General features: G+C 37.3%; 2 protein-coding genes and 1 long non-coding RNA gene across 4 annotated transcripts in view; 1 reads left to right on the top strand and 2 right to left on the bottom strand.

The window, feature by feature from the left end:
• Positions 1–27,392, top strand: part of LOC125277238 — a 129,072-nt gene that overhangs the window by 77,702 nt on the left and 23,978 nt on the right. The window contains exon 3 of the long non-coding RNA XR_007186852.1: positions 9,821–10,004. This is a non-coding gene — a long non-coding RNA (uncharacterized LOC125277238). The remainder of the gene's footprint in view (positions 1–9,820; positions 10,005–27,392) is intronic.
• On the bottom strand, positions 7,959–11,646 carry dkk1a (dickkopf WNT signaling pathway inhibitor 1a). Its single transcript, XM_048205587.1, has 4 exons — positions 9,839–11,646; positions 9,526–9,667; positions 9,283–9,438; positions 7,959–8,699 (listed from the first exon to the last, which is right to left on the bottom strand). The coding sequence occupies exons 1-4, from the start codon at positions 10,055–10,057 to the stop codon at positions 8,449–8,451; spliced, it is 768 nt and encodes a 255-aa protein (XP_048061544.1). The 5' UTR covers positions 10,058–11,646; the 3' UTR covers positions 7,959–8,448.
• The window catches only part of prkg1a (protein kinase cGMP-dependent 1a), a 105,547-nt gene continuing 92,039 nt past the window's right edge, over positions 13,885–27,392 (bottom strand). For both annotated transcript variants that reach the window (XM_048205577.1, XM_048205575.1), the window contains exons 10-18: positions 25,361–25,457; positions 25,052–25,191; positions 24,506–24,595; positions 24,277–24,418; positions 22,125–22,288; positions 20,890–21,012; positions 20,747–20,809; positions 20,591–20,657; positions 13,885–15,074 (exon numbers count right to left, since the gene is read on the bottom strand). In XM_048205577.1, the coding sequence (XP_048061534.1) occupies positions 14,976–15,074; positions 20,591–20,657; positions 20,747–20,809; positions 20,890–21,012; positions 22,125–22,288; positions 24,277–24,418; positions 24,506–24,595; positions 25,052–25,191; positions 25,361–25,457 (985 nt within the window). In that variant the 3' untranslated portion in view covers positions 13,885–14,975. The remainder of the gene's footprint in view (positions 15,075–20,590; positions 20,658–20,746; positions 20,810–20,889; positions 21,013–22,124; positions 22,289–24,276; positions 24,419–24,505; positions 24,596–25,051; positions 25,192–25,360; positions 25,458–27,392) is intronic.

Below are 27,392 nucleotides of genomic sequence, written 5' to 3'. Positions count from 1 at the left end.
CTGTAGGCCCATTGTCTCCTGGGCTACGTTGTAGTCATGTCCAGACACAGGTTCTCCATCTGATCTGGATACGGCCTGGATCCAGCACCCGGCAAACCTCAGGATAAGCAGAGAGACAGATATTAGCGTAGATGCCATTCTTATTCTGATGTACAGGTATATCTAGTGTTATAGGAAATGTTCTCGGTTCCGGCCGACCTAATTATTGCAGCGTAACAATCCTTTAACGGATTTGAAAAATGTTAATGTATTGATAATGTGTTATGTGTATGCAAGAGCATAGATATGTGTTTTTAGTCTAGATTTAAACTGACAGAGTGTGTCTGCTTCCCGAACAATGCTAGGAAGATTGTTCCAGAGTTTAGGTGCTAAATAGGAAAAGGATCTGCCGCCTTCAGTTGATTTTGATATTCTGGGTATTATCAACTGGCCTGAATTCTGAGATCGCAATAAACGTGAAGGACTATAATGCATTAAGAGCTCACTTAGGTACTGGGGAGCTAAACCATTTAGAGCTTTATAAGTAAGTAGCAAGATTTTAAAATCTATACGATGTTTAATAGGGAGCCAATGTAATGTTGACAGAACTGGGCTAATATGGTCATACTTTCTGGTTCTACAACCTACAACCAATCAGAGCAACGCAGTAAGTGACGTATGTTGAACTTGTACTTAAACTTTTGCCGAATCCCGTTGGAAGGACGGCAAACACATCTTTCCCATCGACAAATGCCTTGATTGCGGTTCTTGGTTCGTCTTTTAAAATTAATGCGCTGTCGATTTCTTTTATTACAGACGTGATAGCGGAATCTAAACATCTTACTTCTCCAGCTGCAGTCATCTTTGGTGAAAACCAATTCAACCCAAGCGCTCTTTGATGACGTGGGTGGTTACGTAACCGCAGATAGCCTGTCCATCATTGAATTAAAGCCTGCCCTGGCAATTTGATTGGCTCGGCCTTCTGGGAGCCGAGCATAATTACTCCACAATGGATCGAGTCCAGACCGAACTTCCCGTCCAAAAAATGTTGTGGGCGGGGTTCGGGCTGGCACCCAGGCTAGTGTTTTTTTACACGCGAAACATGAACACATGTTATATTGCACACTATAAACACAATCAAAGCTTCAAAAAAACACGAAAAACGGGACCTTTAAATGTTTCTCCAGGAAAATATACCCCAGTATAATAGTAATGTATCCTCTGATATCTTCAAATTTGCTAAGATCTGTGATCAAGTCAAAGATCTAAATTTCAAATCAAACATTCCTCATAAAAGACCAAATAATCTGAGATGTCATTTAAGTGATTTAATGTTAAAATACTAATGTACTTCAACTGCTAACATTTTCTTTGTACCTTAAAATGTACTGAAAACCACCATAATAATACAGGTGGTAAATTTGAATGCCACATGATGAATCAGAGGTTATTGTTAAGACACCTGTCTTTAAAACATGACCAGTATTGCATATAGTGCACAGGGTCAGAGTAACACACATGGCACTAAAATAATGTAATACACATGCCCCGGGTTTCACAGACAAGGCTTAAGCAAATCTCAGACTAAAATGCATGTTTGAGCTGTTTTAACTGAAAGCAACTTGTACTGACATATCTTAAAATATGCCAGTGCCATTGTTTTGTCTCAAGATGCACACCAGTAATGTTTTTTTTTTTTTCAAGGGTACATTTATAAAAGCTACTTAAAGGTGCTAAAGAGGATCTTTTCGTCGACTGAGAAACCAAAGACTGTTGGTGAGTTTTTGAAATGAGTGCATGCGTAAGAACAACCCCCTCCTTCACAGCTCATTTCGAGGGAACGCCTCCCAAAACTCATGCACGAGTATTGGAACACGAGTGTTTACCACCGGCTGTGTCGTGTTAGTGGATTCATTATGTCGGACTCACCGCAGGTAACTCATAATCTGCAGTTGTTACTCCTGTCTCCTGACAAAGACATTGCATGCGGCGCCTGTGGAGTGTGGAAAGTTACTGGAGCGCGCAGCCGCGCACGTCTCTCACATGGATCGTCACGGCAGTGATTGACAAGCCAGAGGGCCAATCGTTTACGCGATGATCGCGTAAACGATTGGCTGATGTTTTTAAGACCCTACCTCGTGCACAGATGATGTATATTAATATTATTCCTTTCAGTGCACCTAATAAACAGTCTTTTATCAGTTAGTAAAGACAGTTTCAAGTAATATTGCAAAAATGTATAAAACAAAACATCCTCTTTAGCACCTTTAAGTATCCTAATTGAACTAAGGCCTAAGCCTGTCCAGATTTATTGTCAAACCTAAAGAGCTGTCTGAGGGTTTATACAAGACGCTTACTGTACCTGCACCTCTTACACATGTAGTGTTGATTTAATTAAATATTAAATAAATAAATAAAATAGTGTGTGTGTGTGTGTGTGTGTGTGTGTATATATATATATATATATATATATATATATATATATATATATATATATATATATATATATATATATATATATATATATACGTATGTATGTGCGTATACATTCTACATTCCTCTGTGTCCCATTGAAAAATAAAGCAGTGAGTTTGGAAAAACATGATGGTAATAACTAATAAAGTAGCATTTTTAGTGATTTTCTGTAAATGTTACACTGTACAGACAAAGTTGGCATTAATATCTTCTTTGTCTTCCTAAAGTCTCAAACTGTGCTAAATTCTGCCAAGATACTTAAGTCAAAGATCTTTATTTGATCTCAAACTTTTCTCATCAAATTCTTCCAAGACCAGATAATCTGAGCTATTCTGTGCACATGGATTTTTTTTATATCTCTATATCCTTACTACATGCCAGCAGTAGGGCCAGAGAGAAGAGATGTCACAGCAAGAGGATGGGGAAGTTATTTTAATTAAAGACTACAAAACACTATAATAAATTCTACAGTATATGAAATAAATAAGAACAAATTGTCCATTTTGATTTTATGGTGACTTGATGAAATGAAACAACTCCATTAGGCCTAATTTTCCTCTGGGAACACATCTTTCCCAGGTCGCTCAAGAATACACCTGAGGCTCTGTGCGGTTTACTGTTCACTCACAACAAAAGTCGATTTAATTGTTTGTTTTGATAGGATAGTTCAGATAGCTGTGGTATGAAAGGGTTTAATTAGCGATGCCAGTTCTCTCTTTACGCAACAGCTTTCGTTTACCTCCTCTGACCGTCACCCAGTGCGCGGCACAAAGATGAATGGAGCATATTGTTTATGAGCAGATCTACTGGGTGGAAGGAATGACACCCTTTCTGAGACTGTTTAGATAAGCTTGGTAAAAACACACTCGTGCCAGGTGATAAGCTGCTTTGAAGTCTCTAATGAGCACCGACTGAGAACAAGGCCCACTTCTTCTGTCGTACATTGTTTGTGTGCCGTACATTGATTTGCCGTGCACCTGTGCCAAAGAAATCAACCGTGAATCAATTATTCGGAGATATGTGAGAAGTTTGTGGCAACATTATCTCTAAAATCTACCATCATCTTTGTAATTTCAGCAGCTCTGTATGAAGGCGACCATGTTTCGCTGTGAGAGAGAGGTGATGCAATTCTGTTTTGCTCTCCAACGCTTGTGAAAAATGTATGCTGCGTATATGAATGAGATAATTGTCATCATGCAGACGTTGAATGTGATGTCGTTGTTGGCAGTCAGATCTCTGCTTCAGCTCTGTGCTGTTCTGCCGTATTTGGGAGCAGATCCCTCCCCCCCCTACGCCATCACCACAAACACACACACATGCCTGTGGCCAGCAGAGGTTTGTGGTCAGCCCAATAACGAGCGGTTCAGCGTAAACACAGTTTCTAGACTGCCCCAAACCCCAGAACCCTCTGCTGCTGACATATTGCTCGCAAAGCTGTCACTGGCAGTGTGTGTGCGTGTGTGTTTGTGTTCATACAAAACACTAGACTTACTAATGGACATATGAAAATATTTAAAACACACAATGTTGAGCAAAAACAGATTTCTTCAAATGCCAGTTTTGTTTGTTCATTTATTTATTTAAATAAATAAAACATAATAATAATAATAATAAATGGGCCAAGCCAAAAATGGCAAACATATTTAGTGGTCTTTGAATGGTCTTAAACATTTTAATCACAAATCACTGGTTAGGAAATTGGCCAGAACTGCACAACTACTGTTGATAAAGATAAACTTAGCATGGAATAGCCTTCCCCAACTTACAGACAGCTTTTTAGAGGAAGAAGAGTCAGTGTTATTCCACTCAATGTTAAAGGCTTCAAACAGTTCATGAGTAGTTGGAAAATGTTTCCCAGTTTGTTTGAGTTTAGTGTGAGACCAAATATTCACTATAAGGTTGAAATCTGGACTCTGACCAGGCCAAAACATGAGCCTGATGGACTTGTTCTCAAGCCACTTCTTGGTTGACTTTACAGTTTGGACAGGAGCATTGTCTTGTTGAAAAATAACATCTGATCATTCTCCTTTAGATAACAATTTTTTCATTTGTGGGAAGCAAACCATTCTGCAATATTCTCCTGTACTCCAAAGCATTAAATAACTTTTCACAGTGAAGTAACTCACCAATACCAGCATCTGAAAAGGCTCCACACGCAATGAATCCTCTTCCTCCATTCTCCACTGTAGTAGAGATGCATTTATTATTATATTTCTGATCAGATTTTCAAAGACACCGCTCTGGAGCATCACCATGCCACTTGTGTTCCATAACCACTCTGAATCCAACTTCCTATGTCCTGCCAAAAAGTGAATTCTGTCTTTGATATTTTTCTGAAACAGTAGTGGCTTTTCAAGTAGTGCGTTTACTTAAATTTTGCTAATTTCCTGACCAATAATTTGTGGTTAAGACAGTTAAAATCTTAGTGTCTAGACATATTTTTTCCCCCCCGGGAGTCGGTGTGTGTGTACACACACACACACACACACACACACACACACACACACACACACACACACACACACACACACACACACACAAACACACAAACACATATATAATATAGTATTTTATTTTTATTTATTTTATTATTTAAATAAACTCTAAATGGCCCAGAGAGAGTGAGATAAAGGATTAAAAAAATAATTAATTAAATAAATATTACTTGACATTCTACATTCTTCTATGTTTTATAAAAAAAATAAATAAAAAAAGGTGATGGCGAATAAATAATAAATTAATAATTTTTGGGTGAACTGTCCCTTTAAAAGGAGCGCATCAAAACAGTAAAAATATATATTAAACACAAATGACACACAAAGATATTCACACATGCGCACACACAATTGGCAAGCTGTACTGCAGTGTAACAAAATGCTTTTCTGTGGTTTTGTTTGGACTTGTTTCTGAGTAATTTGCTCATTTGGCTGAGATAGGAGGTGAGTAACTTTGACAGTTACTCAGAAGAACAGCTCAGAAAACCAAAACTACACATTGAGAGACTGGACATGATTTTTGTGTGTGTGTGTGTGTGTGTGTGTGTGTGTGTGTGTGTGTGTGTGTGTGTGTGTGTGTGTGTGTGTGTGTGTGTGTGTGTGTGTGTGTGTGTGTGTGTGTGGAGGCTGTCTCCTCCTCTAGTCTCCACGCGCACAGTTAAAATAGTCAGTTTTCGTGAGCCCTCGAATCTGTGACGCCTGACATCATTAAACAGATCTGCCTGTCTGTAATTTTCAGCCACAGTGTCTGTCACCAGAGAGAGACAGACTGAAGGAGAGCGAGACATGAGGGTCAAGGGACAGAGAGAAAGGTTACTTTTTGCCGTAAGAGCCTGAATGAGTGGAAAATTCACTCTTTTATTACCCTACCAATGAAGAGTCTTGTTCTGACATTTGCCAGCTGCTGCAGAGATGTGAGCAGCCCTGATCTTGTGATTTGATTTGTGAAAAGCAGGCCCAAAATAACACTTACAGTATGACACACTTAAAAATGAATGTAACAACATTATGTAACAAAATATAAAACTTTTTGCATATGCAAGCGAATGATTTTTCTTTTCTTGGCAGTTAGTTCTCTCAGAAATGTCACCCTCGTGACTTTTTCTCTTAAAACAAAAGAAGGAATTTGGAGGGATGTAGTTTGTTGCTCTTTTCTGTGCAATTACAGTAAAGGACAATTAAAAGGACATAACATTAGGCATTATTTTTATTCCAGGTCTTCTGAATTTATACAGTATCCTTGTCTGAGGAACAGACTGAAATTTAAGTTATTTACTAATCTTAACATCTATTCCATCTCTCTGGTAGTTTATTAGAGGATAAGCAATGTCTTATTAATTAACAAATAGCTTCTTTTCAATGTTTTCTCATGAATCAAACTGATCTGACTCCCATGTTCATCTCACGGACTCAGTAATTCTGTTGCCACATTTAAAGGGTTAGTTCACCCAAAAATGAAATTTCTGTCATTAATTATTGTAATTACCCTCATTTCGTTCCAAACACGCAAGACCTTCGCTCATCTTCGGAACATAAATTAAGATTTTTTGATGAAATCTGAGAGCTTTCTGATCCCCCACAGACAGCAACGCAATTACCACTTTTAAGGCCCAGAAAGGTAGTAAAGACATAAAATAGTCAATGTGACTAGCGTCGAGAATACTTATGCAAAAAACAAAACAAATGACTTTATTCAACAATTTCTTCTCTTCCGTGTCATCCTCCGTTGCACGAGCCGGCCAATACTGAGGCGGTGTTTTGACATATAACCTGGAAGCACTGCACTGTGTTTACAGCGTGCAAAGCGCCGGAATTTCTCCTTTTGGTGTTCTTCGGTATAAAAAAGTCAGTTTGGAATGACATGAGGGTGAGTAAATAATGACAGAATTGATTAATTTGGGTGAACTATCTCTTTAAGTGTTTCAGACATATAAAAACATTTCATCATGTCTTCAGTCATGATTATACCGTCCTAAATAGCTTCAGATCAATCAAATATATTGAACATGTGCAAAACATTAATGACATCAACTGCAGATCGCACAAATAAAGTTGCTTATGTGAATGCAGAACTCGCTCTGAACTGCACTATATGTTGTGTGCGTGCCAAACGGGCTACATAATAAAGTAATTAAAGAGTCAGATATCTCTATGATTAACCTGCAATTCAGGCCTGACTGCAGGACTAATTAGAAGTTAGCCAGACACACCAAAGCTTGTTGCAGCTGATCCTCTTGTACTTCCTCGGGATTCTTCACGTTTGATATATCCTCCTGTCGGCTTTGTACTTCCCTGCTGTTTGGGCCCATTCAGGCTTTCATGTGGTCAGGTGTTTTTCTGCAGACAGGGATATGGCTACACAAAGGATTACGGCTCTTCACCAGAGCTCTGAGCTTGTTTATTTGCCATGATAACTTCAGCTACAAGGTCACAAAGCTTTTAGAGTATAGTCTTATGTTAAGAGTAATGCTTTTTTTTGGGGGGGGGGGCTTATGGTCCAACTGACTGCACACTCCACATGCATGCACATGCAATTTTTTTTTTTTTTTTTTTTTGATTAAGACGTAATCATGCAGCACATATCAAAAACACATGCACTGAAATTTATGCAATTACAATGCAAGTCTGTACAGAAAGTGTACATCCGTTGCCCCAAGACTTCCAGTTTAAGTGCACTTTTTTGTTTTCTGGAATACAATTGAAATTATATTCTGCTGTAATCAACGATGAAGCAAACATGAACAACTTTTTTTACTTAAGCTAGCTGCATTAAATTAGGACACTTTGTCACATAAACTCTTACATTTATTAAATTAGGAAACTTTTTTTTTTTTTTTGCTACACACAATATATTGCATTTTTTGCTAAGTCAGGGTTTCTGGGTGATGCTGGAAGCGTAACCTGCTGAATAAAGCAAGCAGTGTATGACATTAGACTATAAAAACATCCCCCAAGTGGTTTCTTTAGTTTACAGTTGAGGCAGTATGAATTGTAAAAAGTCCATTGTTGTTCCATTTATATATTTTAATCAGACAAATATCTTTACAATTTGCTTAAAATAAAATAGTACTGACAACCATCTAAATCATAGGCTTGCACATTTACAATATCGATGTGTGTGAATCATAAAATGCTACTTTTACAGGATCCATATGCTCAGTGTTAAGTGCAATTTCTGACTACGTATTTACAATACAGTAATTTACTGCAAGAAGAATAAGAAGTTCCTTATAAAGGGAAACAAAAGCAATCTGCCTTTTGTGATGACCCAGGGAAAAAAGTCTTAAATAGCAGAGTGTACAACAGAAACATCTGTACGGTGCAGTTTCTCTGCATCCGTCCAGGAAATACGATCAGTCCTTTTAATGCCGCATCCTTCCGTGCAATCAGTTTTCCTCTGCCGCCGCTGCATGTGTGTCTGCATGCGTGCGCGTGCTGTGTGTGTGTGTGTGTGTGTGTGTGTGTGTGTGTGTTTGGAGCCGAGAGCGGTTCTGCGTGGTCAGCGCGGTTGGCAGGTGTGGAGGTTTCGGCTTTCAGCTCCGGGTTTCTCTCTCTGGCCTCGGCAGGTCAGGCCGGAGCCGCAGTCGCAGCGCTGGAAGATCTCCAGACCGTGAGCTCCTTTCCGGCGGTGGCGCGTGCACACCTGCCCCTCCGTCAGCACGGGCTTACAGATCCGTGACCAGAAGTGTCGGGCGCAGCACAGCCCTTCCAGACAGTCCGAAGACCTTAGACACGTCTCGCCCTCGCCACCTGACAGAGATGAGACTGATTATAAATCACACCAGCATTCACCTCCATCCTCCAGAGTCATGTGATAGCAGCATGTAGAAGTGGAGGTTGTGAAATCAGATCTAGTTGTAAAGTTGAGAACAAGACGAGAATTGAATGTTGAGACAAGAGGAGAAGCGAAGAGACTAGATTCAAAGAAAATGCTTAGCAAGGCAGATCAATGAAGGATTTTATTTCAGAAAAGATACAAGATGAGAAGACACCAGAACAGAATGGATGAGATGGAGACTGAAAAGAGACGAGATGATATGAAAAAGGTATTTGTAAGGCACATCCATGAACGAGAATTTACTTCAGAGATGAGGAGAGGCAAGATGAAAAGAGATGAGAAAGGAAAAAGTCAGATCAATAAAGGAGAATTTCATGAGAAGAGAAAAGGAAAGATGAGAAGAAACTAAAAGAGAAGGGAGGAACGGAGAATATGAGAAGAGGTGAAATGAGAAAAGAAGAAACGAGAGGAGAAGAGACTAGAAGAAAAGAGACAAGACAAGAAGAGAGAAGAGTAAATATGAAAAGAATAAAGGAGAGGAGACAGATTTGAGACCTTTCAGTGGCTGCTGTGGTTTTGGTAGGATGGTGGTTCTTTTAGGATGTGTGAAGTTCTGCCCACGTGTTACAGTCATACTCGGCTCATCCGTATTGCCAACCGGTTGAGCGGCGTCTACTGTCACAACTTCGGTATCAGCAGGTTGACACACACCTGAGAGAGAAACACGACATGAGAAAATTTAAACTTCATACAAGCTATATCGAATAAACCAGTGAAAACCTAGTCCTTGGTTTGTACCGTTGATGCATCGGTTTCCAGCGCAGCACATCCCGTCACGAGCGCAGCGCTTTCTCCGCCTGCGGCACGAGAGACAAACTCCCCGAGAGCCGTTACAAAACTCACCGGGCCTGCACTCAGCATCAGCGGCGCAGTACGGCGACTGTGGAAGAGTAAATCATAATGATAAACTTAATTTAAATCGCTCATTTAAAGCACACATATGCAATAAATCTCCAAAAGAATTTAAAAATAATCTCAAAGGCACAACGTCTAAATGTAAACTGAGTCCTGTTAAATCCTCTGTGTGTTTCAGCATCCTGTGGACACGTACCGCCGGTGCGTCGCTGTCTGCGGTGCCGGTTACGCGCGGGCTCGCGCTCACCGCGTCACTCGGACTGGATGCTGCGGGCAGATGCCTGATGGAGTTCTGTAACACAGGTCCGACTTGAGCATCTGCAGTGATTCCTCCCCAGACCGCGAGATAAACAGTCACAACGGTGAGTAGTGAGAGCATGTTCCTCATGTTCTTCTCTGCCAGTATGTTACGCATAATGTCCAAACTCCACAGCACTTCATGTGTTTCCAAGAGTTTTATACATGCGGGACTGTTTGTATATTCCCGCCCCTTTTAAATGACTGTATGAGTGCATCAAACACGCTCTCCACCTCCCCTCTCATCGCCTGCGCAGACGTGCTGTGTGAACTCATGTCTGCGCAGGCGATCGGAATAGTTCTGTTGAGGCGCGCAGCAGCAGCATTCCCGGCTCATGAATATTAATGAGCCATGCCGACGCTTCTTAATACCGATCATTGCGTAACCTAATGAATATTCAATAGCCACGCCATCATCGTAATAGGGATTGGTGAAATTTCGCTATGTCTTTCGCAATAGTTGTGTGCGTAATTACCGTCGCGCCCCCTCAGAAACAGACTGACAACTTAAAGTGCTTAAAGTGGAATTTAAGGTATATCATTATACACGACAGTACCTGTCAGCAGACCTCCGTTAACTAGGACTAGAGCTTAAACCTTATCATTTTTCTGTCAGCACATAAAAATAATATGCACGTTAATGTTTCACGCGTTTATATAACTTACAGCAATAAAAACAGATCTTCCTCTTCATTGAAACTAAGTGCATCTTCTGTGGGTAAAAATACGGGGTTCAACAGAGTTCAGGATTCACCAAGCTTACATCCAGCGCTTGTCTACATTAAGTGCATTAATAGCATAATTGTTATGATAATGGTTGAACTGTGATATGTCCAGAATGATTTAAAAGTCACATTGGTGACACACCTACAATGGTGTCAAATGCATTGTAGAAAACGCTTAACAATACTTTTCTGATCTACTTATTAAGATTAAAGATAAACATCTTCATGCTGTTCTTTTTTTCAGCTGTATGTTGATTTAATCGCTTCATTTCCGTCATTTAGTAATTAGATATTACAGAGATTAAACAGGAACATAAAAGTGTAACTCTGTTCAATTTCATATTTGTCATAGTTTCACAGAATTGACATTGGCTGCGAGTCGGTGTAAAGTTAAAATCGACTCTGTTCTTCAGAAGAATGTTGAGTGTTGCTGGCGTTTTTCTGAAATTAAATGGTGAACTGGTGCCCCCTACAGATCACGAAGCTTCATTGAGAAAATCATTAAATAAATATTTTAGGGGATTTGAAATGAGGTTCAGAATATTTAAAGACGGCTTCTCTGTATTTCAGCACTCTGCATGTGACTTTACAGCAGGGATATACATGGTACATGAATGAATAAGACTAGTGTATCAGTTCATCACCATAGGGGAAAAAACAATAACAAATAAAACAACAAAAAGTAGGATTCAGTCATTTTGTTGTTGCTGGTTTCAGTATGATTATTGCCTTGTAGCATTTTAGAGCATAGGTTAATTCATTAATGATGGAACAAATTAATCTGTGATGTTATTTCTGCTTTGGGGCTGAATGCATCTGCCTGACTACACAGTGAACTAATTTTTAATCTAATTTCTAATTCCTCCAGGGTAAGCAGATATAGCCTATAGTGATGCACCCATCATTTTCATGGCCTTTTTTTTTTTTTTTTTTTTTTTTTTACACAAGCAAATAGGCAGATTCCGATACCGGTTGCTTTTTTTTCTCTCTCTCTCTCTAAGCAAATTTTTTTGTTGTTTATTTGCTCTATAACGGGTAGATTGGCCTTAATAAATAAATATATATATATATATATATATATATATATATATATATATATATATATATATATATATATACATATATAGACACATACATATATAGACACATACACATACACACACCAATCAGGCATAACATTTTGTCCTCAAAGTTGATGTGTTAGAAGCAGGAAAAATGGACAAGTGGATCTGCTGCTAACAACTCGGTGCCAGATAGCACAGCACACCTTCAGGGGTCTAGTGGTTTCCAAGCCTTGACAGGTCAGGGCTGTTTTGGCAGCAAAAGCAGGACCAACGCAATATTAGTTGCCCTTTTGGTCCCCCTTTTTTGGGACAGAAATGTGTATTCTGACACCTTTCTATCAGAACCAGCATTAACTTCTTGAGCAATTTGAGCTACAGTAGCTCATCTGTTGGGTCGGACCACACGGGCCAGCCTTCGCTCCCCATGTGCATCAGTGAGCCTTGGCCGCCCATGACCCTGTCGCCAGTTCACCACTGTTCCTTCCTTGGATCACTTTTGATAGATACTGATCACTGCAGACCGGGAAAACCTTGCAAGAGCTGCAGTTTTGGAGATGCTCTGACCCAGTCGTCTAGCTATCACAATTTGGCCCTTGTCGAATTCACTCACATCCTTACACTTACCCTTTTTTCCTGCTTCTAACACATCAACTTTGAGGACAAAATGTTCACTTGTTGCCTAATATCGTGTGTTTGGAGCAAAAACCAACCGATTTCATCTAGTGCATCTCTAATAGCCTAAATGGCCTTTTCCGAGAGAAAACAGCAGATCATCATATACTCTGGTCCTTCCCATGTTCTTGCAACAAGGATGTGTTTAGAGAAGCAGGGGAAATAGGCGAATCTCATGAAACATGACAAGAACATGTTTTGATCATATTTAATTGCAAAAGAATATAAAAAAAAAAATTATAAATAAAGTATTTAGGACATTTAAAATTCTCTCGAGTTCTCATTACTGTAAAGCTGCTAATAATAATAATAATAATAATAACTAAATATTTAAATTGTAGAGAGTATTTGTTGTTCTTCCTTTATGCTGATTAAATATAAATAATTTTATTTTCTAACTAATGCAGTATATCTGTAAAACATTAAAGAGAATCTAAGTTAATGGAGAATAATTAGAATCACAATAATGCATATCCAGTAACATGGTTAGTTCTGAAAAAAATTCTTAATGGCCCTTAAAGGGAGGCTTTAATTTCTTATAATTATTCTTTTGATTTAGGGGTGAAATATAACCAGAAGACATATATCCAGAGTAACTTACATTATATCTTTATCAATCCAGAAACCTTTGGATTTCCAAACCTTTCGATTTCACAGTTTCTACAAAAACATTTCTTTGTATTAGCAATTTTGAAATCAGTTGTGCTGTCTTATGTTTCTTGAACAGCAAATCAGCATATTAGAATGATGGTAACAGTTTACAATTAATTAACATGAACTAATAATGAACTGCACTTATACAGCATTTATTAATCTTTGTTAATGTTAATTTCAACATTTATTAATACATTATTAAAATCTTAGGTTAGACATTAATGCATTGTGAACTAACATGAACAAACAATGAACTGTATTTTCATTAACTAACATTAACCAAGATTAGTAAATACAGTAACAAATGTATTGCTCATGGTTAGTTCATGTTAGTTAATACATGTTTAACTAATGAACCTTATTGAAAAGTGTTACCAGAATGATGTCTGAAGGATCATGTGACACTGAAGACTGGAGTAATTATGCTGAAAATTCAGCTTTGCCATTACAGATATAAGTTACATTTTAATATAATAAATTAGACAAGAATTATTTAAATGGTAATAATATTTAACAATGTTACTGTTTTTACTATATTTGTGTTCAAATAAATGCAGCCTCAGCGAGAATAAGACTTCTTTCAAAACATTAAAATAGCGCCATAACATTTTCAATTGTATTTTTTTTTTTTTTTTGTCAATGTGGACTATTATACTACTTTGTCATTTTGGAGCTTGACAGCAGTTCGCTTTTATAATATGGACAAGAGACGTGTGTTCCCACAGAAGAAAGAATGTCCTAGAAGTTTGTATGAGAGTGAATAAACGGGACAGAATTTCTATATCACAGAACAAACATTTCAGACGTATAAAAGACAGCTGAAGATCATGTGAGGATACAGGGAGTGTCTAAAACAGTCGCTTTATTGTGTAAAAAAAAAAACTAGACAGATGGACAGCAGCAGGCTGAAGGGATTGTATTCTGACATGCAGCATGAGGAGCGTCGCAGAATGCCATTGATTTAAGGCACTAACACTGTTCGTGATCTGACATGGCTGAATCTCTGGAGAAATCATGAGTATGTTGTACCTGCATTCGAATTAATCGGGTTTAAGAAATGGTCATAAAGGGCAAACCAATCCCAGGTCTGTTCCTGTTTTATTGACGCTCTGTTCCTATTTAAGATCTGGTTGTTCACAGTGGTCAGTACTTACCTCATCATTATTATAAATCTGAGACAATAAATACAGTACACCATCAATGGAGCTATGAATTTGAGGCACATCATTTCATGGGATAAAGTTTGAGAAAACCAGTACTGGGCTCAGAATATCATAACCTGTAATGGCCACCGGCACAACAATAAATTAACAGCAAAGAGAGGTGAGAAGATGTGTCTATAATGTCTGTATGTGTTTGAAGAGGGTGAAACTGAGTCTTACGATTGACGTATTATGATACACATGAGAGATAAACCGATACGTGTCGGGAACGCCAGCGTACGTGTGAGTTTTTCAGGGTAGTGATATTATGCTATTATTTACATGTGCTAAAACGAATGAGTATTACTTTAAGAGAACATTCAGGTCTGTCTGGACTCCTGCGACATACAGCGTGGTCTTCTTTAGAGTAGTCTGCACACGGATTGGTGAATGAAGAGTTTACAGCCAAGAGGGAGAAGAACAAATCATGAGGTCACAGCCTTTTCCCTAAATGGACCGTCTCCTCAGTTATCTCACAGTAAAGGTGGTTATTAAGGGTCAAAGGTGAACACGCACACAGACACGCTCACGCAAGACATTCATATTTTGTCTCCGGATCTTGACAGTCAATTAATTTCATGATGGACAAAAATCCATCTTCCTCTTCTCCTTCTGCTTCTTCCCACATTTCTCCTTCAGTCCATATGGAAGTGCAGCATGTGTATCCCAGGCTGACGTTGTGTGTCTGTGTATGTGTGCACATGTGTGTTTAAGCCTGTTTAGAAGTCTGTATCCCAGCCTGAGTTATCATCGGGCGGTGGGTCTTCACTGTCCTCTGGAAAGCTGTCAAAGTTACTGGTGTCCGTGGATGATGTTACCTACACGTGCACAAAAATGGGAGAACCTGTTAGCATGTGAGTTATATACAGTGTGTAATACAGGACCCTGATTCACTGTGATAAGCCTATTATAAGTGTTTATATTTCAGACCTGTCAGGGTGGGGGTTTTTTTGCAGGAAAAATGTGTACATGCGTCACTCGGGCATGTCTCGTCGTATCCGTAAATAGAGGATAGTTGCTCCGGCCACTTTGACGTGTGTATGGTATGGGAGTGGCATAGGTTAGTTGTCACAATGAGCAAGAAAGGTTGACATGGAGAACGTTAAATCTCCAACCTCTGGGGAATTTTAAAAAAAGCAGAGGAGAGTCTGCTGGCAAAAAGAGAAGACTTGGCTTTTCAGAGATGGAGAGAACTGAGGGGTTTGAAATGTTGTAAAGGCGATGCGTTTTTATTACTCAACATGTGAATAAGGTATTTTATTGAACAGATAAACTGCCTTATGTAGCTCTCTAACAGAGTTTATTGTAAAGCTTTATCTACTGTGAGTCTTTCATATTATGGCTGTTGTAGCGCTGTGCTGGAATCTATTTTCGAGGAAGTAGCATGTCTATTAATGTGTGTAGCTAGAGTAATGTCTACAGATAGTCAGCTTGAGATCCTTTCCATCTAAACTGGTTATATCTCTTAAGCCTAGTAGTGAATGTTTTATGAGAAGTATGATAACCATATTCATCTGCGATTAGGATAACCATATTCAGTCACGCAAAGCTGAAACACAACCAAAACATTGTTCTTCCTCAAAATGCATGTTTTATTTTTTAACTGCAAGATGGCCAAAATTTACATAGTGCACCTTTTAATGTAACACTTTACAATAAAGTCCAGTTACTTAATGTTAATGAATTAACTTATATTAACTAACAATGAGCAACATTTGCTACAGTATTTATTAATCTTTTTTAATGTTAGTTAAACCAATTACTGTAACACTTTATAAGTACTTACAAATAATTTGCAAACTATTAGTTTGTAGTTAATTCATTCATTATTTATATATACTCTACATACATTTTTAATATATTAATAGTCTATATACAAATAGTGAGTTCTTTATTCATTGTCACTTTAATTAACAAAATTGTTTAACTCATGTGTAAAGAGTTACATGTTTTGTTAACTTAGTAGGTGATGTACAGTATTTTAAACCAGTGGTAAATGAGTTGTTAATGGTTATTAGGTGTAATTCTCGCTGTAGATTAGCTCATGGAAAATCTGAAAATGTCATTAAGTGCTTTAAACCAACCTTTATTGGACTTTAATTGCATTCATGGTGTTTCTTAAAATGTTTACAACTACATTAAGCATGCACGCTCACACACACACACACACACACACACACACTTACGTTGGATTTCCATGTTTTACAAAAAACAGTGTTTTCACTTACCATAGAAATAATGATTTTTATACTGTACAAACTGTATATTCCATCCCCTAAACCTAACTGGTGTATTCTAACAACATGATCTCATGAGTATTTGTATGTATTTTTGCTACCACACATACATTTACTTATATTTGTATAGAGACAAAAAACATTCAGTATTGACATTTTGACAGCATTGTTACTTTATTTCTTAAAGTGGTTATGTTTAGCTCCAGAATAAGAGTATTTGAAGGTTGAGCAGCAAGCTCACTGGCTCCTGATACAGCAGGAACCAATCAGCTGTGCCCTGAGAATGATATATATATATATATATATATATATATATATATATATATATATATATATATATATATATATATATATATATATATATATCACTTAAACATTTTCTCATGTCCGCGATACTTAGTCGCTGTATTCTCACAGCAGCTACATAAATGGCTTGCTGCTACTGAATAAACACATGTAATCTGCTGCTAATATGCTTTGGAAATTATTCCTGCAACGAATATAAGATTGTAAATCATGATGCTTGGGGGCGGTTGCATAAACTGCTTAGACTAGTCTTAAAAGTTAGTCATTAGTAGTTTTTTTTTTTTTTTTTCTTTTCTTTTTAACGAAAATTACATAAAAAGGTAGACTGGTCTAATTTGAATTGGAAGTAAGACTGATAACTTCTTAACTAAATTATGTTTTATTAACGTAGTTCAGGAGGAACAAGTCAAATAAGCTACCCAATCATTACGTCATCTCAACCAGCTGTCAACAATCTGTAATCAACGTATCTACCAATCGGCATGAGTTCTGGCCTGTATATAATCACAGTCAAAACTCACCCAAGGATCCTCGACAGTTTCCAGAATCCCTCCACCACCCCGTCTCCTCACACTCTCTGGGTTACTTCATATAATCTAAAAGGGGGGGGTAACTCTGTGTTCGGGCCGATTACCGAGCTCGGAGACCTCTCCCCGGACAGCACGCCAAATACGTTTACCAATTTATTTACCTGACTTATTTGTAAGTGTGAACTCGTGAACTGCTAGTTGGTCGAACTGTTTTATTAAGGCAGTCTTATAGTGGCTAAGTTTATGCAACTGGCCCCTGGTTTTAAAACTTGCTTTATATAGTTCCATTCATTTTAACACTATAAAAACACTCCATTCTGCTGATTGGTTTACGGCATCAGCAGTAATCAATGTGCCATTGGTGCAATGAATGAATGAATGAATGAATGAACAGGGGGCATGACTCTCTGATAGCCATTGCATTCAAGGATCAACAAACATTTCTGTGATTGACCACACTGCTCACTGCTGCAAAAACACGCCACAAATAGAAACATTTGACATTCTCCAAACACAAAAACGTACTGGAGCATTTGCCAATACGACATTATTACAGTATCAACGGAGAGTGCTCTTGTTTTCGTTTGAGGATGGCAGGGAAACTGCCTTGACACACTCTAGGTTTCGTTTCTTTACGTGAAACAGTGGATTATCTACTTATCTTTAGCCTACTAATATGTTGCCGATGAAAGCATCCAACATTAGCACAAACCACTGTTCGTCCTGTAGTATGCTCAAAATCTAATTCTGCCAGAAATGTAGCTGCTCGCATACATCCATATTGTAATTAAAGTGAATACTTTTGTTTGCATAATAATGTTCACATTGCATGATCAATGTTAGCAAGGCACAACAGTGTTTTATACTTCACCACAACATCTGCTAGCATGCTGTTGCTGTTGGTATTCACTAACATGCTGCTGCTGAACAAAGTACTAAAAACTGCTGTAAGTTCCGTTGAAGTATGCGATACAAAACTCAAAGCCTGCTATTTCACTTTGACGAGTTCACATGCCAGCAGTGCTTTGTCACTGTATCCTCATAGCAACTACATTGTCTGCTTGCTGCAGCTGATGCTGCATAAACACAATATTGCATAAACGCTAGCTGCTAATATGCTTAGTAATTCACTCTAAACTTTAAAACAGAACTGTTAACATGACACATGATTTTAAACCTTGTGTATGGTTACTTCATAAGGAATTAATATGGCAGACTACACAATAATGCATAGTGATGTAGCATAAGAAAGACCGTTCACTTATCTTGGATGTTGAATTTCAGAGGAATTCTGAAAGTGTGCTGCAACTGCTACAGCAAATGCTGACCAAGTATTTGAAAGTCGAGCAGCAAACTCATTGGCTACTGATACAGCAAGAACCAATCAGCTGTGCCCTATAGAGAATGATGTGATTTGCAAGCAGATTGAGTTAACGACCTGCGCCTGCACCTGCGCCATCTAGAGTTTCATGACAGAACTTTGTATATATTGTCAGGAGTATGTTTAGCTTAAGCATATATGTGCTAAATGTTTTTGTAAACATTTTAACGGACACTTAATACTAATGCAATTAATGTCAAATAAAGGTTGGTAATATTTAAAGTAAATATTTACAGTTAATAAGTTGTTAACGAAGCATAAAAAAAAAAAAAAAAAAACATTATCCAGGGGTGTCTCTCAATCAGTTCACTAGTTCAGTAGTCAGAGCACTGATCAGGGAGTCGCCCATTTTAAGGGCTGTCTCAATCGCAGAATCCTTCCAGGGCACTGAAACGTTCACTCCCTAAAAGTTCCAACAATAATTTATTTACAGCTGAAATGTTGCACACATATGTAACAAGCAAAGTATTTATCATAATGTACTTTAAATAACATTAGAAGTAATGTCCGAAAGATATCAGCCCTGCTTTTGTTCATTAATACCAGAAGTGATGTTGTACAACGAAGACGTTGTCACGTCGCCGGAAATAGAGTCATAAGTGTCCCAATGTGTAGTGAACCAGCGTCCTTTACTGTCCTTACCAGTGCCTGAATTTGTGTACATGATGTACTGATTCATGAGCTCGGGAGCTGATTGAGACACACCGCAACTCTTCAAATATTTTGTTAATTAGAGTGACAATGAATGAAGAACTCACTATTTGTATATAGCCTATTTTAACAATGTAGAGACTACAATATATTAACTATAGTTTGTATTATAAACTAATAGTTTGTATACTTCATAACTAATATTAATAGTGTTACCATGTTAGGTATGTAATTTATTCCTGTAATGTCAAATGCTCCTTCAGAAATCAATATGATGATTTGCTGCTCAAGAAATATTTTTTTTTTAATATTATTCAATGTTGAACTTGCTTAATATTTTAGTGAAAACGGTGATATATTTTTTTCAGGATTCTTTTATTTATAGAAAGTTCAAAAGAACAGCATTTATTTGAAACAGAAACATTATATAACATATGGATGTATGCTTCACTTATTATCAATTTAATGTATCCATGCTGAATTAAAGCATTAATTTCTTTCAAGAAAAACTAACTTTTAAACAGTAGTGTACTATAGCACAGTTATTCAATCTTGTGTCCTCTATGTAGCATGTTTATCAGTGCACATTGTCTATGCAGTATGTGAAACAAAATGCTACCTGGTTTTTACACACTGATGCTTTTCGAAATGAGTCCGAACACAATTCAAATGTCATTTTTCATAGTTATTGTGGGCTGTCTATTTTCTCTTTCAGAACAACTATTGTCATGACAAAGCAATGTTCGAAGAGAGCAAAGCAGGTTTGGTAAAGTTAGACATGTTTATAACTAGCTATCTGAATAAAAACATTTTCATTTAAACATCAGAGACATTTTAAGATTTGTTAGCACCACAGTAAGAAGGCAGAAATGCACTTGTGTATACAGTACACTCTTAGAAAAAAAGATTCAGTGGGGTTCTATATAGAACCCTTGGGTTCTTGACTCAATTTTAAATGATGCAAAAAAGGTTCTATATGAGGAGGAATGTATTAAATAATGAAGCTTAATACTTTCATATTTAACTTTATAATATTTTTACAAGCTTCAAAATTCCTAAAATTTAATTAAAATTACAAATGAATTAAAACAAGTTCTATATATGAAGCACCTGACAGAACCCTTTAAGGTTCTATATAGAACCTTTTCTTCTTAGAGTGCACTTGCATAGAGTATGTTTCTGGCCTAACATCAGTGTAAAATCTATCCTGCATGAGCGTAAGCACTTACATTAGGGATAATGGGGGGTGTCAGTGTCCCCTTCCTCAATCCGTCCCAGTTAAACCCTTCAAACCATCTGCAGACACGTTCATTACATGAGGTTATTCATAGAACTGTATCAGCTCATTCTTCAAGTTCATGTTTTAAAGCGAATGTCAAACTCACTTGTGCTTCTGGATGTCTTTGACACCGTTTTTCAAGTTTCCTAGTCTTTCAGAGGGAGTGTCTCTGAGAAGAAAAACAAATCTGCATTGGTAAACATCGCTGATTGACAGCTAATGTGTTGTTATTGTGTAATGGATACATACCTGCATAGCTTTTTGATTAGATTGCCAGCATTTTTGGTAATTTTTTTGGGGAATTCTATCATGTCAATGCCTCTTAGAATGATGTTGTATGTTTTCATTGGATCTGGTCCTGAAAAAGGAGGACTGAAAAATGAAGAGTTTAAAAAAAAAATGTTACTTTTGCATGTGTAGTATAAATTCAAAATCATAATACTTTAACCCTTTAAGACCTGAAGGCTTTTTTAGATTTTTTTTCTGAGCGACACACACAAAAGTAAAGACTCATAACTCCAAAACTGTAGGAAGGAGAGTCAAAAGGTAAATATCATTTGATAGAACACTTTTTACATTTTTAGAAAATATAAATTACATTACATTTGGACATTTTCTTGCTGAGAAACTGCTGATAAAATACAAAAAATATATATAATTATTTTTATAACTTTTCATTTTTTTATTTATTTGACGTGGAATAACTCAGGAAGGCAATAAGATTGGAGAAAAATACTTTTTTGGTGATGCTCTCCTACATGTCAGCTGCATCTGGTTCAAATTTTGTAGTGATAGCATAAAGTATAGTTGAATAAATTGTTAGTCATATTTTCACAGCCAGGTGGCGCCCACGGGTGGTAAACTCCGGTTTAGAGGCACTTCTCAGCACTCCTTAGGAGTTTTTCAAAATGGTTAGATGCATTAAAAAGATGAGATTCTACGCTTTTAGATGATGCCTATTTTGTGTTATTCCACTTTGGAAAACGAACATGGAAGGGTCCAGGAACATTGGATACACACTGCATCCCGGAAAGATGAGAGATATGTTTTTAGCCAAGTATGTTAAATCATTCCATGAGTAATATCTTGTGATCAGAGCAATACATTATGTTGATTTTGGGTTTATTTTAATCGTGAGAATCTGATGTAAATAATGATGTGCCATTTTCAATGATCTGAGCAGGTGAAATCTACATATTTGTATTCAGTTATCGGCTTTGCTGTTTTTGTTGTAAACGCATATTACTCAGACTCAGAGGGTGAAAACAACGCAACAGAAGCATGTTGGAGGCTTGATCTGAATGTGTAAAGTCTCTGGTTTTGTATGCAAAAAGTATTTTTTTGCTACCTATATGGGTTCAGTTTTTATTGGCTCTTAAAGAGAGACACGCAAATGGGAACGCCGACGCTCCATCCGGTCTTTAAGGGTTAAAAAATTTTTTAAATGAACAAGTGTTTCAAACACGTGAAGCTCTGTGTCTCACCTGCCGGTCAGTAGCTCGTACATGAGGATTCCAAGTGACCAGTAATCTGCGGAGATGTCATGTCCTTTATTCAGGATGATCTCTGGTGCCACATACTCTGGAGTACCACAGAATGTCCATGTCTTCTTCCCAAAGCCGATCTTCTTAGCAAAGCCAAAATCCACCTTTAAAAGATTTACACAAGACTTAGGTTTCATACATTGAGTATGAAAGAGAGGCAAAGTCTGACCTCTTCTAAGGGATGCCCCATCCAAAAATGAAAGTTCTGTCATCATTTACTCACCCTCATGTTTCCAAACCTGTATGACTTTCTTTCTTTTGCAGAACACAAAAGAAAATATTTTGAAGAATGCTGACATTTCTCAAAATATTTTTTAAACTGCTCAGAAGAAAGCCATTTGGGGCGACATGAGGGTGAGTAAATGATGACAGAATTTTAATTTTTGGTTGAACTATACCTTTAAGTGGACCAAAAAGTGAATGGGAAAAAAGCATTTGCACTTTGTATTCAACCTGTCCCTGGCCTAGGCTCTTTTTTGTTCCAATTTTTGTGGGTCTGCAGTTGACTTGTTTTTTTGTTGTTGTTTTTTTTTTTTTTACTTTTTCTGTCATAATCTTTATTCAGAAATTACAAAGTAAACATGGAGCATTTTGTGTTCAAAATGCAAATTGAATAACTGATAACAGTATATCTGTTGTCAGCATACAGCAAACTTATTTGTCTGCAAGTGGTGCTTACTGTAGAGCTTAATGACATTCAGATCTAATAGGTGGAGCTTGACCTAGTCCAGTTATGTTTAGTGATAGGGTTATAGGTAGGGTTAGAGTGTGCTTGGATCATCTAGTTCCACCCATTACATCCAGCGAGGGGGAGCTGGTCTTTAAGCTCCACCCATTGACTCTGCAGTGAGCAGCCTCTCAGAAATTTTTTTTTTTTTTTTTTTTTTTTTTTTTTTTTAAATACCAGTTGGTTTGATAATTTAATATCTAATTCAATGATAGTAAAACACTTAAGTGTAGCTTCAGTAAACTTTTTGAAAAAAAGTTTTTGAGGTACTGTACCAGTGCTTCCCACAGGTTTGAAATATACTTGCGGTGGTAGCTGGGCGAAAAATCCTCCTATTACCCACGGCAAAAAACGGTCTACTACATGTGACAAACAAATAATGTGTGATTTTTAACAGTATTTATATTTATTGAAATTAATTTTAATTACATAGCATATTACATTTAATTACATACTAATATTATGCATTATTATGCATTGTAAATTATGCAAAATTACAGCATTTAAATGGTTCACCTTTTCCTATGTTCTCCTTGCTGTCATATAGTGTCTCTCTCAGTGAATGGGACACAGATTTTACTAGTAAAATTTATATAATGAATAATATATGTGTCAAATAAAGTTCTTAGTCTTTTCTTCCTGTGGGGGAGACTACAATAATTTACTATGAATAAAATGGAAACCAAATTAAATACAATTTATTGTGTAACCGAAATACCAATAATGCCCAAAAGAAAAAACTTAGCGTGTGAATTTTAATTATAAACAAGCCCGAAATACACCGGGACTCTTATTTTGAAATGTCTGTACTATTGCAGGCTGATCCTTCAGATTCTTACAATCGTCTAAAAATTTTATATAAAGGCCATGAAGTAGACTTTTTAATAATTCATCAACTTGAGTTCATTAGCAATCGCTTGGCATACATCTGCGCTTTTCATTGATTGAGAATCACTTTGAAGCAGTCTGAAGCGCTGTTGCGCGAGCATGTAGAATGCGCAACAGCGCTCCCTTGTGACTTTGCAAAATGCGGCGCCCGTAGGAATGTCAGCGGGAGTGTTCTGACGCACACATAACGAGCAGGTATGAAACGACTAGTTAATCGATCACGAATGGTTTCATTATCTTGCGTGGATATAAGAGTATAAGAGGATAAAAATAATAAAGGCAAAAATGTGTCTCCAAATATACTTGGGCGGCCCATATTATACGTGGGCGGCCCGCCCAAGTAAAGTCTATGTGTGGGAAGCACCGTGTACATTAATGAAGAACAATGTTCTAGATGATTTCAAGTTATTGTCTTTTCATCCTCATGAAACTACTATAGGGTGAGTACTGGGTGTCGTTATAGTGTCCTGTATTCACCAGTTTGGCATAGCCTCTGTGGTCTAGTATCAGGTTCTCTGGTTTGAGGTCTCTGTATATGATGCCTTTGGAATGCAGGTAAGCGAACGCCTCCACCACACACGCAGTGTAAAACCGTGTGGTTGAATCGTCAAAGTTTCCTCTGTGATTAGGAAAAAACAGGACTGTTTTATTATTGAAATCCAGACCGCAACCATACGAGAAAACAAAGTGAATAAATAAGTGTCACCTGTCTCGGAGGATAGTCCACAGTTCTCCACCTAAACACGCCTCCATTAGCATATAGAGGTATTTACTGTCCTTAAATGTCCTATAGAGTCTAAGAAAACAAGAGGAACACAGTCAGAATGTGATTGTACAAAATCAAGGGTTGAAATACTGTGACATCAGACATGCAACATCATGTAGATGTAAAGCAAAAACTACCAACATTACATTTGATATAGACAGGGTTATTATTGTTACCTAAAACTAAAACCATTAAAAAAAAAAAAAATCATTACTTGAAAAAAACATTTCATTTTTGCTTAGTTGAGGCACTAAAACTACAAACTAAAACTTAAAAAACTATACTGACATTTTACAATAATAAAATTACAAAACAAAATTTCTAAAATGTTAAAATTAAAATGAATACAGAAAATATAAATGTAAAATTTATTTCAAAATATTTACAAAAACTTGTATATAAATGATAAAATAACACTGCATATAAACCACTTTAGTTATTAAAAACTGCAGTTTAATGTAGTAGATGCTTGGCTACTGGAGGTACCTGACTATAAAATCTGAATGCGCCTCCTGCATAATTAGTTTCTCTGATCGGATATGCTCCTGCTGTCTCGTGTCCACGATGTGGCGCTTCTTTAGGATCTTCATTGCAAATGTCTTCACCTCATCACTCTTGAGCTGCACCTAAGAATAAAACAAGGGGGGATAGTGTATTGTCACACACACACACAAAAAAATGAATTAAGTACTATAATGTAACTATTATAAAGTAGACAATACGATCAAAAATAATTGAGAAAAAAAATGTGCACACAAAAATAAATATTGTGTTGAAAACATGATATTCTGTTACCAGTTCAACACGTCCAAATCCTCCAACTCCAAGAGTGTCGATGATGTTGAAGTCAGACAGGTTTAGGTTGGAGAAAAAGGCGTTCTCCACCTCATATCTGCATTTCAAAATCAGAAAAAGGAATCAATGATGAATGGAAGAAAAGATGTACAGATACTGTATTCCATCTGTCTGTCTAGTGGGACAACCTGCAAATCAAAACCCAAATCTTATGTAATTTCCAAACCTCAAAGTCATCACCCTTGGTCTGGAAACAGCTTTATGAGGTGCACTCTGGGATGCTTTTTAAACCGTATTGAACAGTACTAAACAGAACAGAATTATTCACAGGTGTCATTTTCACTTGTTGGTTGCTCTTCTTTCACTATTCTACATATCTACATAGGAATTATTTATTTTTGGGCACTAATTTTTAAGAATTAATGTATATTCATTTGGGTGAAAATGAACCTGGTTGTGACTTTCCATAAACTTGCTGTATATCAAATCAGTTTTATTTTGAATGCAACCAACAATGTTTTACCTGGTAAGAGATCAAAGAGGGGTTTGTATCAGTTCACTTTCATAAAAATGTTTTTGTTCAGCACTGATATTTGCAATCTGATTCATTAGAGGTCCGAATGGCATAAGATAACATTGCAAATAAAATGCTGCTGGATGTCTGTCTTGTGACCTGTGATAGTCATTATTCCTCCTTATGAGTGCTCATGATGCACAACTGGCCAATCAAATCCCTTTGCTTGAGCCTTGGCCAGTGACACGACTGAGCTGCTATTTGGCTTGGCAAAAAATGCTTTGCAGTGTCACAGAGAGGTTACAGTTTTCCATGCACACCGCCAGGGGTCCTAAAACCCAGCACGCGTGCATAAAGAGTGCTTCGGTTATTATTCAATCCCTTTCACATAATCAGTTATTAGGCTGGCAGGGTCAGAGATGTGCAGCCAGGCTGGAGAATGCTGGCATAGAACCATGCACAAACAAGAGTAACACCGAGTGCAGTTTGGGAAAGAGGCATGGATACAAGCCAAAACTCCTTGCTAAAACTGTAAACAGAAGAAATTCATTCCTCAGCTGAAAGCTAGAGATGTTAAATGCCTCACACCAGTTTCATAGAGAGAACAGCATGAGTATAACAACATTAACTTATGAAAATTCATAAAACAATTAAATATTTTAATAAATCTGACCTGCATAATTTTGTCTAATTCAGTCCTCAGTCTAAAATGAGTTTAACACATATTCTACCAAAATTTGGATTTGTATGGGGAAAAAAATGGAAATAAGCTTCTAAACAAATTGGTGAAACAGGTTTTGCTCTGATGATAGAGATTCTGATTAATTGAAATCATATCTGATTGCTGGTCATATAATTAGAATATCATCAAAAAGTTGATTTCACTAATTCCATTCAAAAAGTGAAACTTGTATATTATATTCATTCATTACACACAGACTAATATATTTCAAATGTTTCTTTTAATTTTGATGATTATAACTGACAACTAAGGAAAATCCCAAATTCAGTATCTCAGAAAATTAGAATATTACTTAAGACCAATACAAAGAAAGGATTTTTAGAAGTTTTGGCCAACTGAAAAGTATGAACATGAAAAGTATGAGCATGTACAGCACTCAATACTTAGTTGGGGCTCCTTTTGCCTGAATTACTGCAGCAATGCGGCGTGGCATGGAGTCGATCAGTCTGTGGCACTGCTCAGGTGTTATGAGAGCCCAGGTTGCTCTGAGATACCCCTTTTCCACAAAGGCAGTTTGAGTGCTGGTTCGGAGCCAGAGCCTAGTTTCAAATCAGTTCTTTGTGTTTCGACACACAAAGCACCAGCTCTGAACCAGGAAAAGTGGTTCGTAAGTAGCACCAAAACATTGCTGGGCTAGAAGTAAGAACCACTTGCGTCAGGGGCTGGGGCCGGGGTTACCGTGACCAACAAGAAACTTGTGACAGCCATTTTTGAAATAGCAGCTAATCTAGCTAATAGCAGCTCACTTGTAATCTCCGTCTATATACAAATTACGG

The sequence above is a fragment of the Megalobrama amblycephala genome, linkage group LG10 (assembly GCF_018812025.1).
Source record: "Megalobrama amblycephala isolate DHTTF-2021 linkage group LG10, ASM1881202v1, whole genome shotgun sequence".
NCBI lineage: Eukaryota > Metazoa > Chordata > Actinopteri > Cypriniformes > Xenocyprididae > Megalobrama > Megalobrama amblycephala.
Note: the sequence above shows the minus strand (reverse complement) of the source record. Positions and strands in the feature narration are given on the sequence as shown.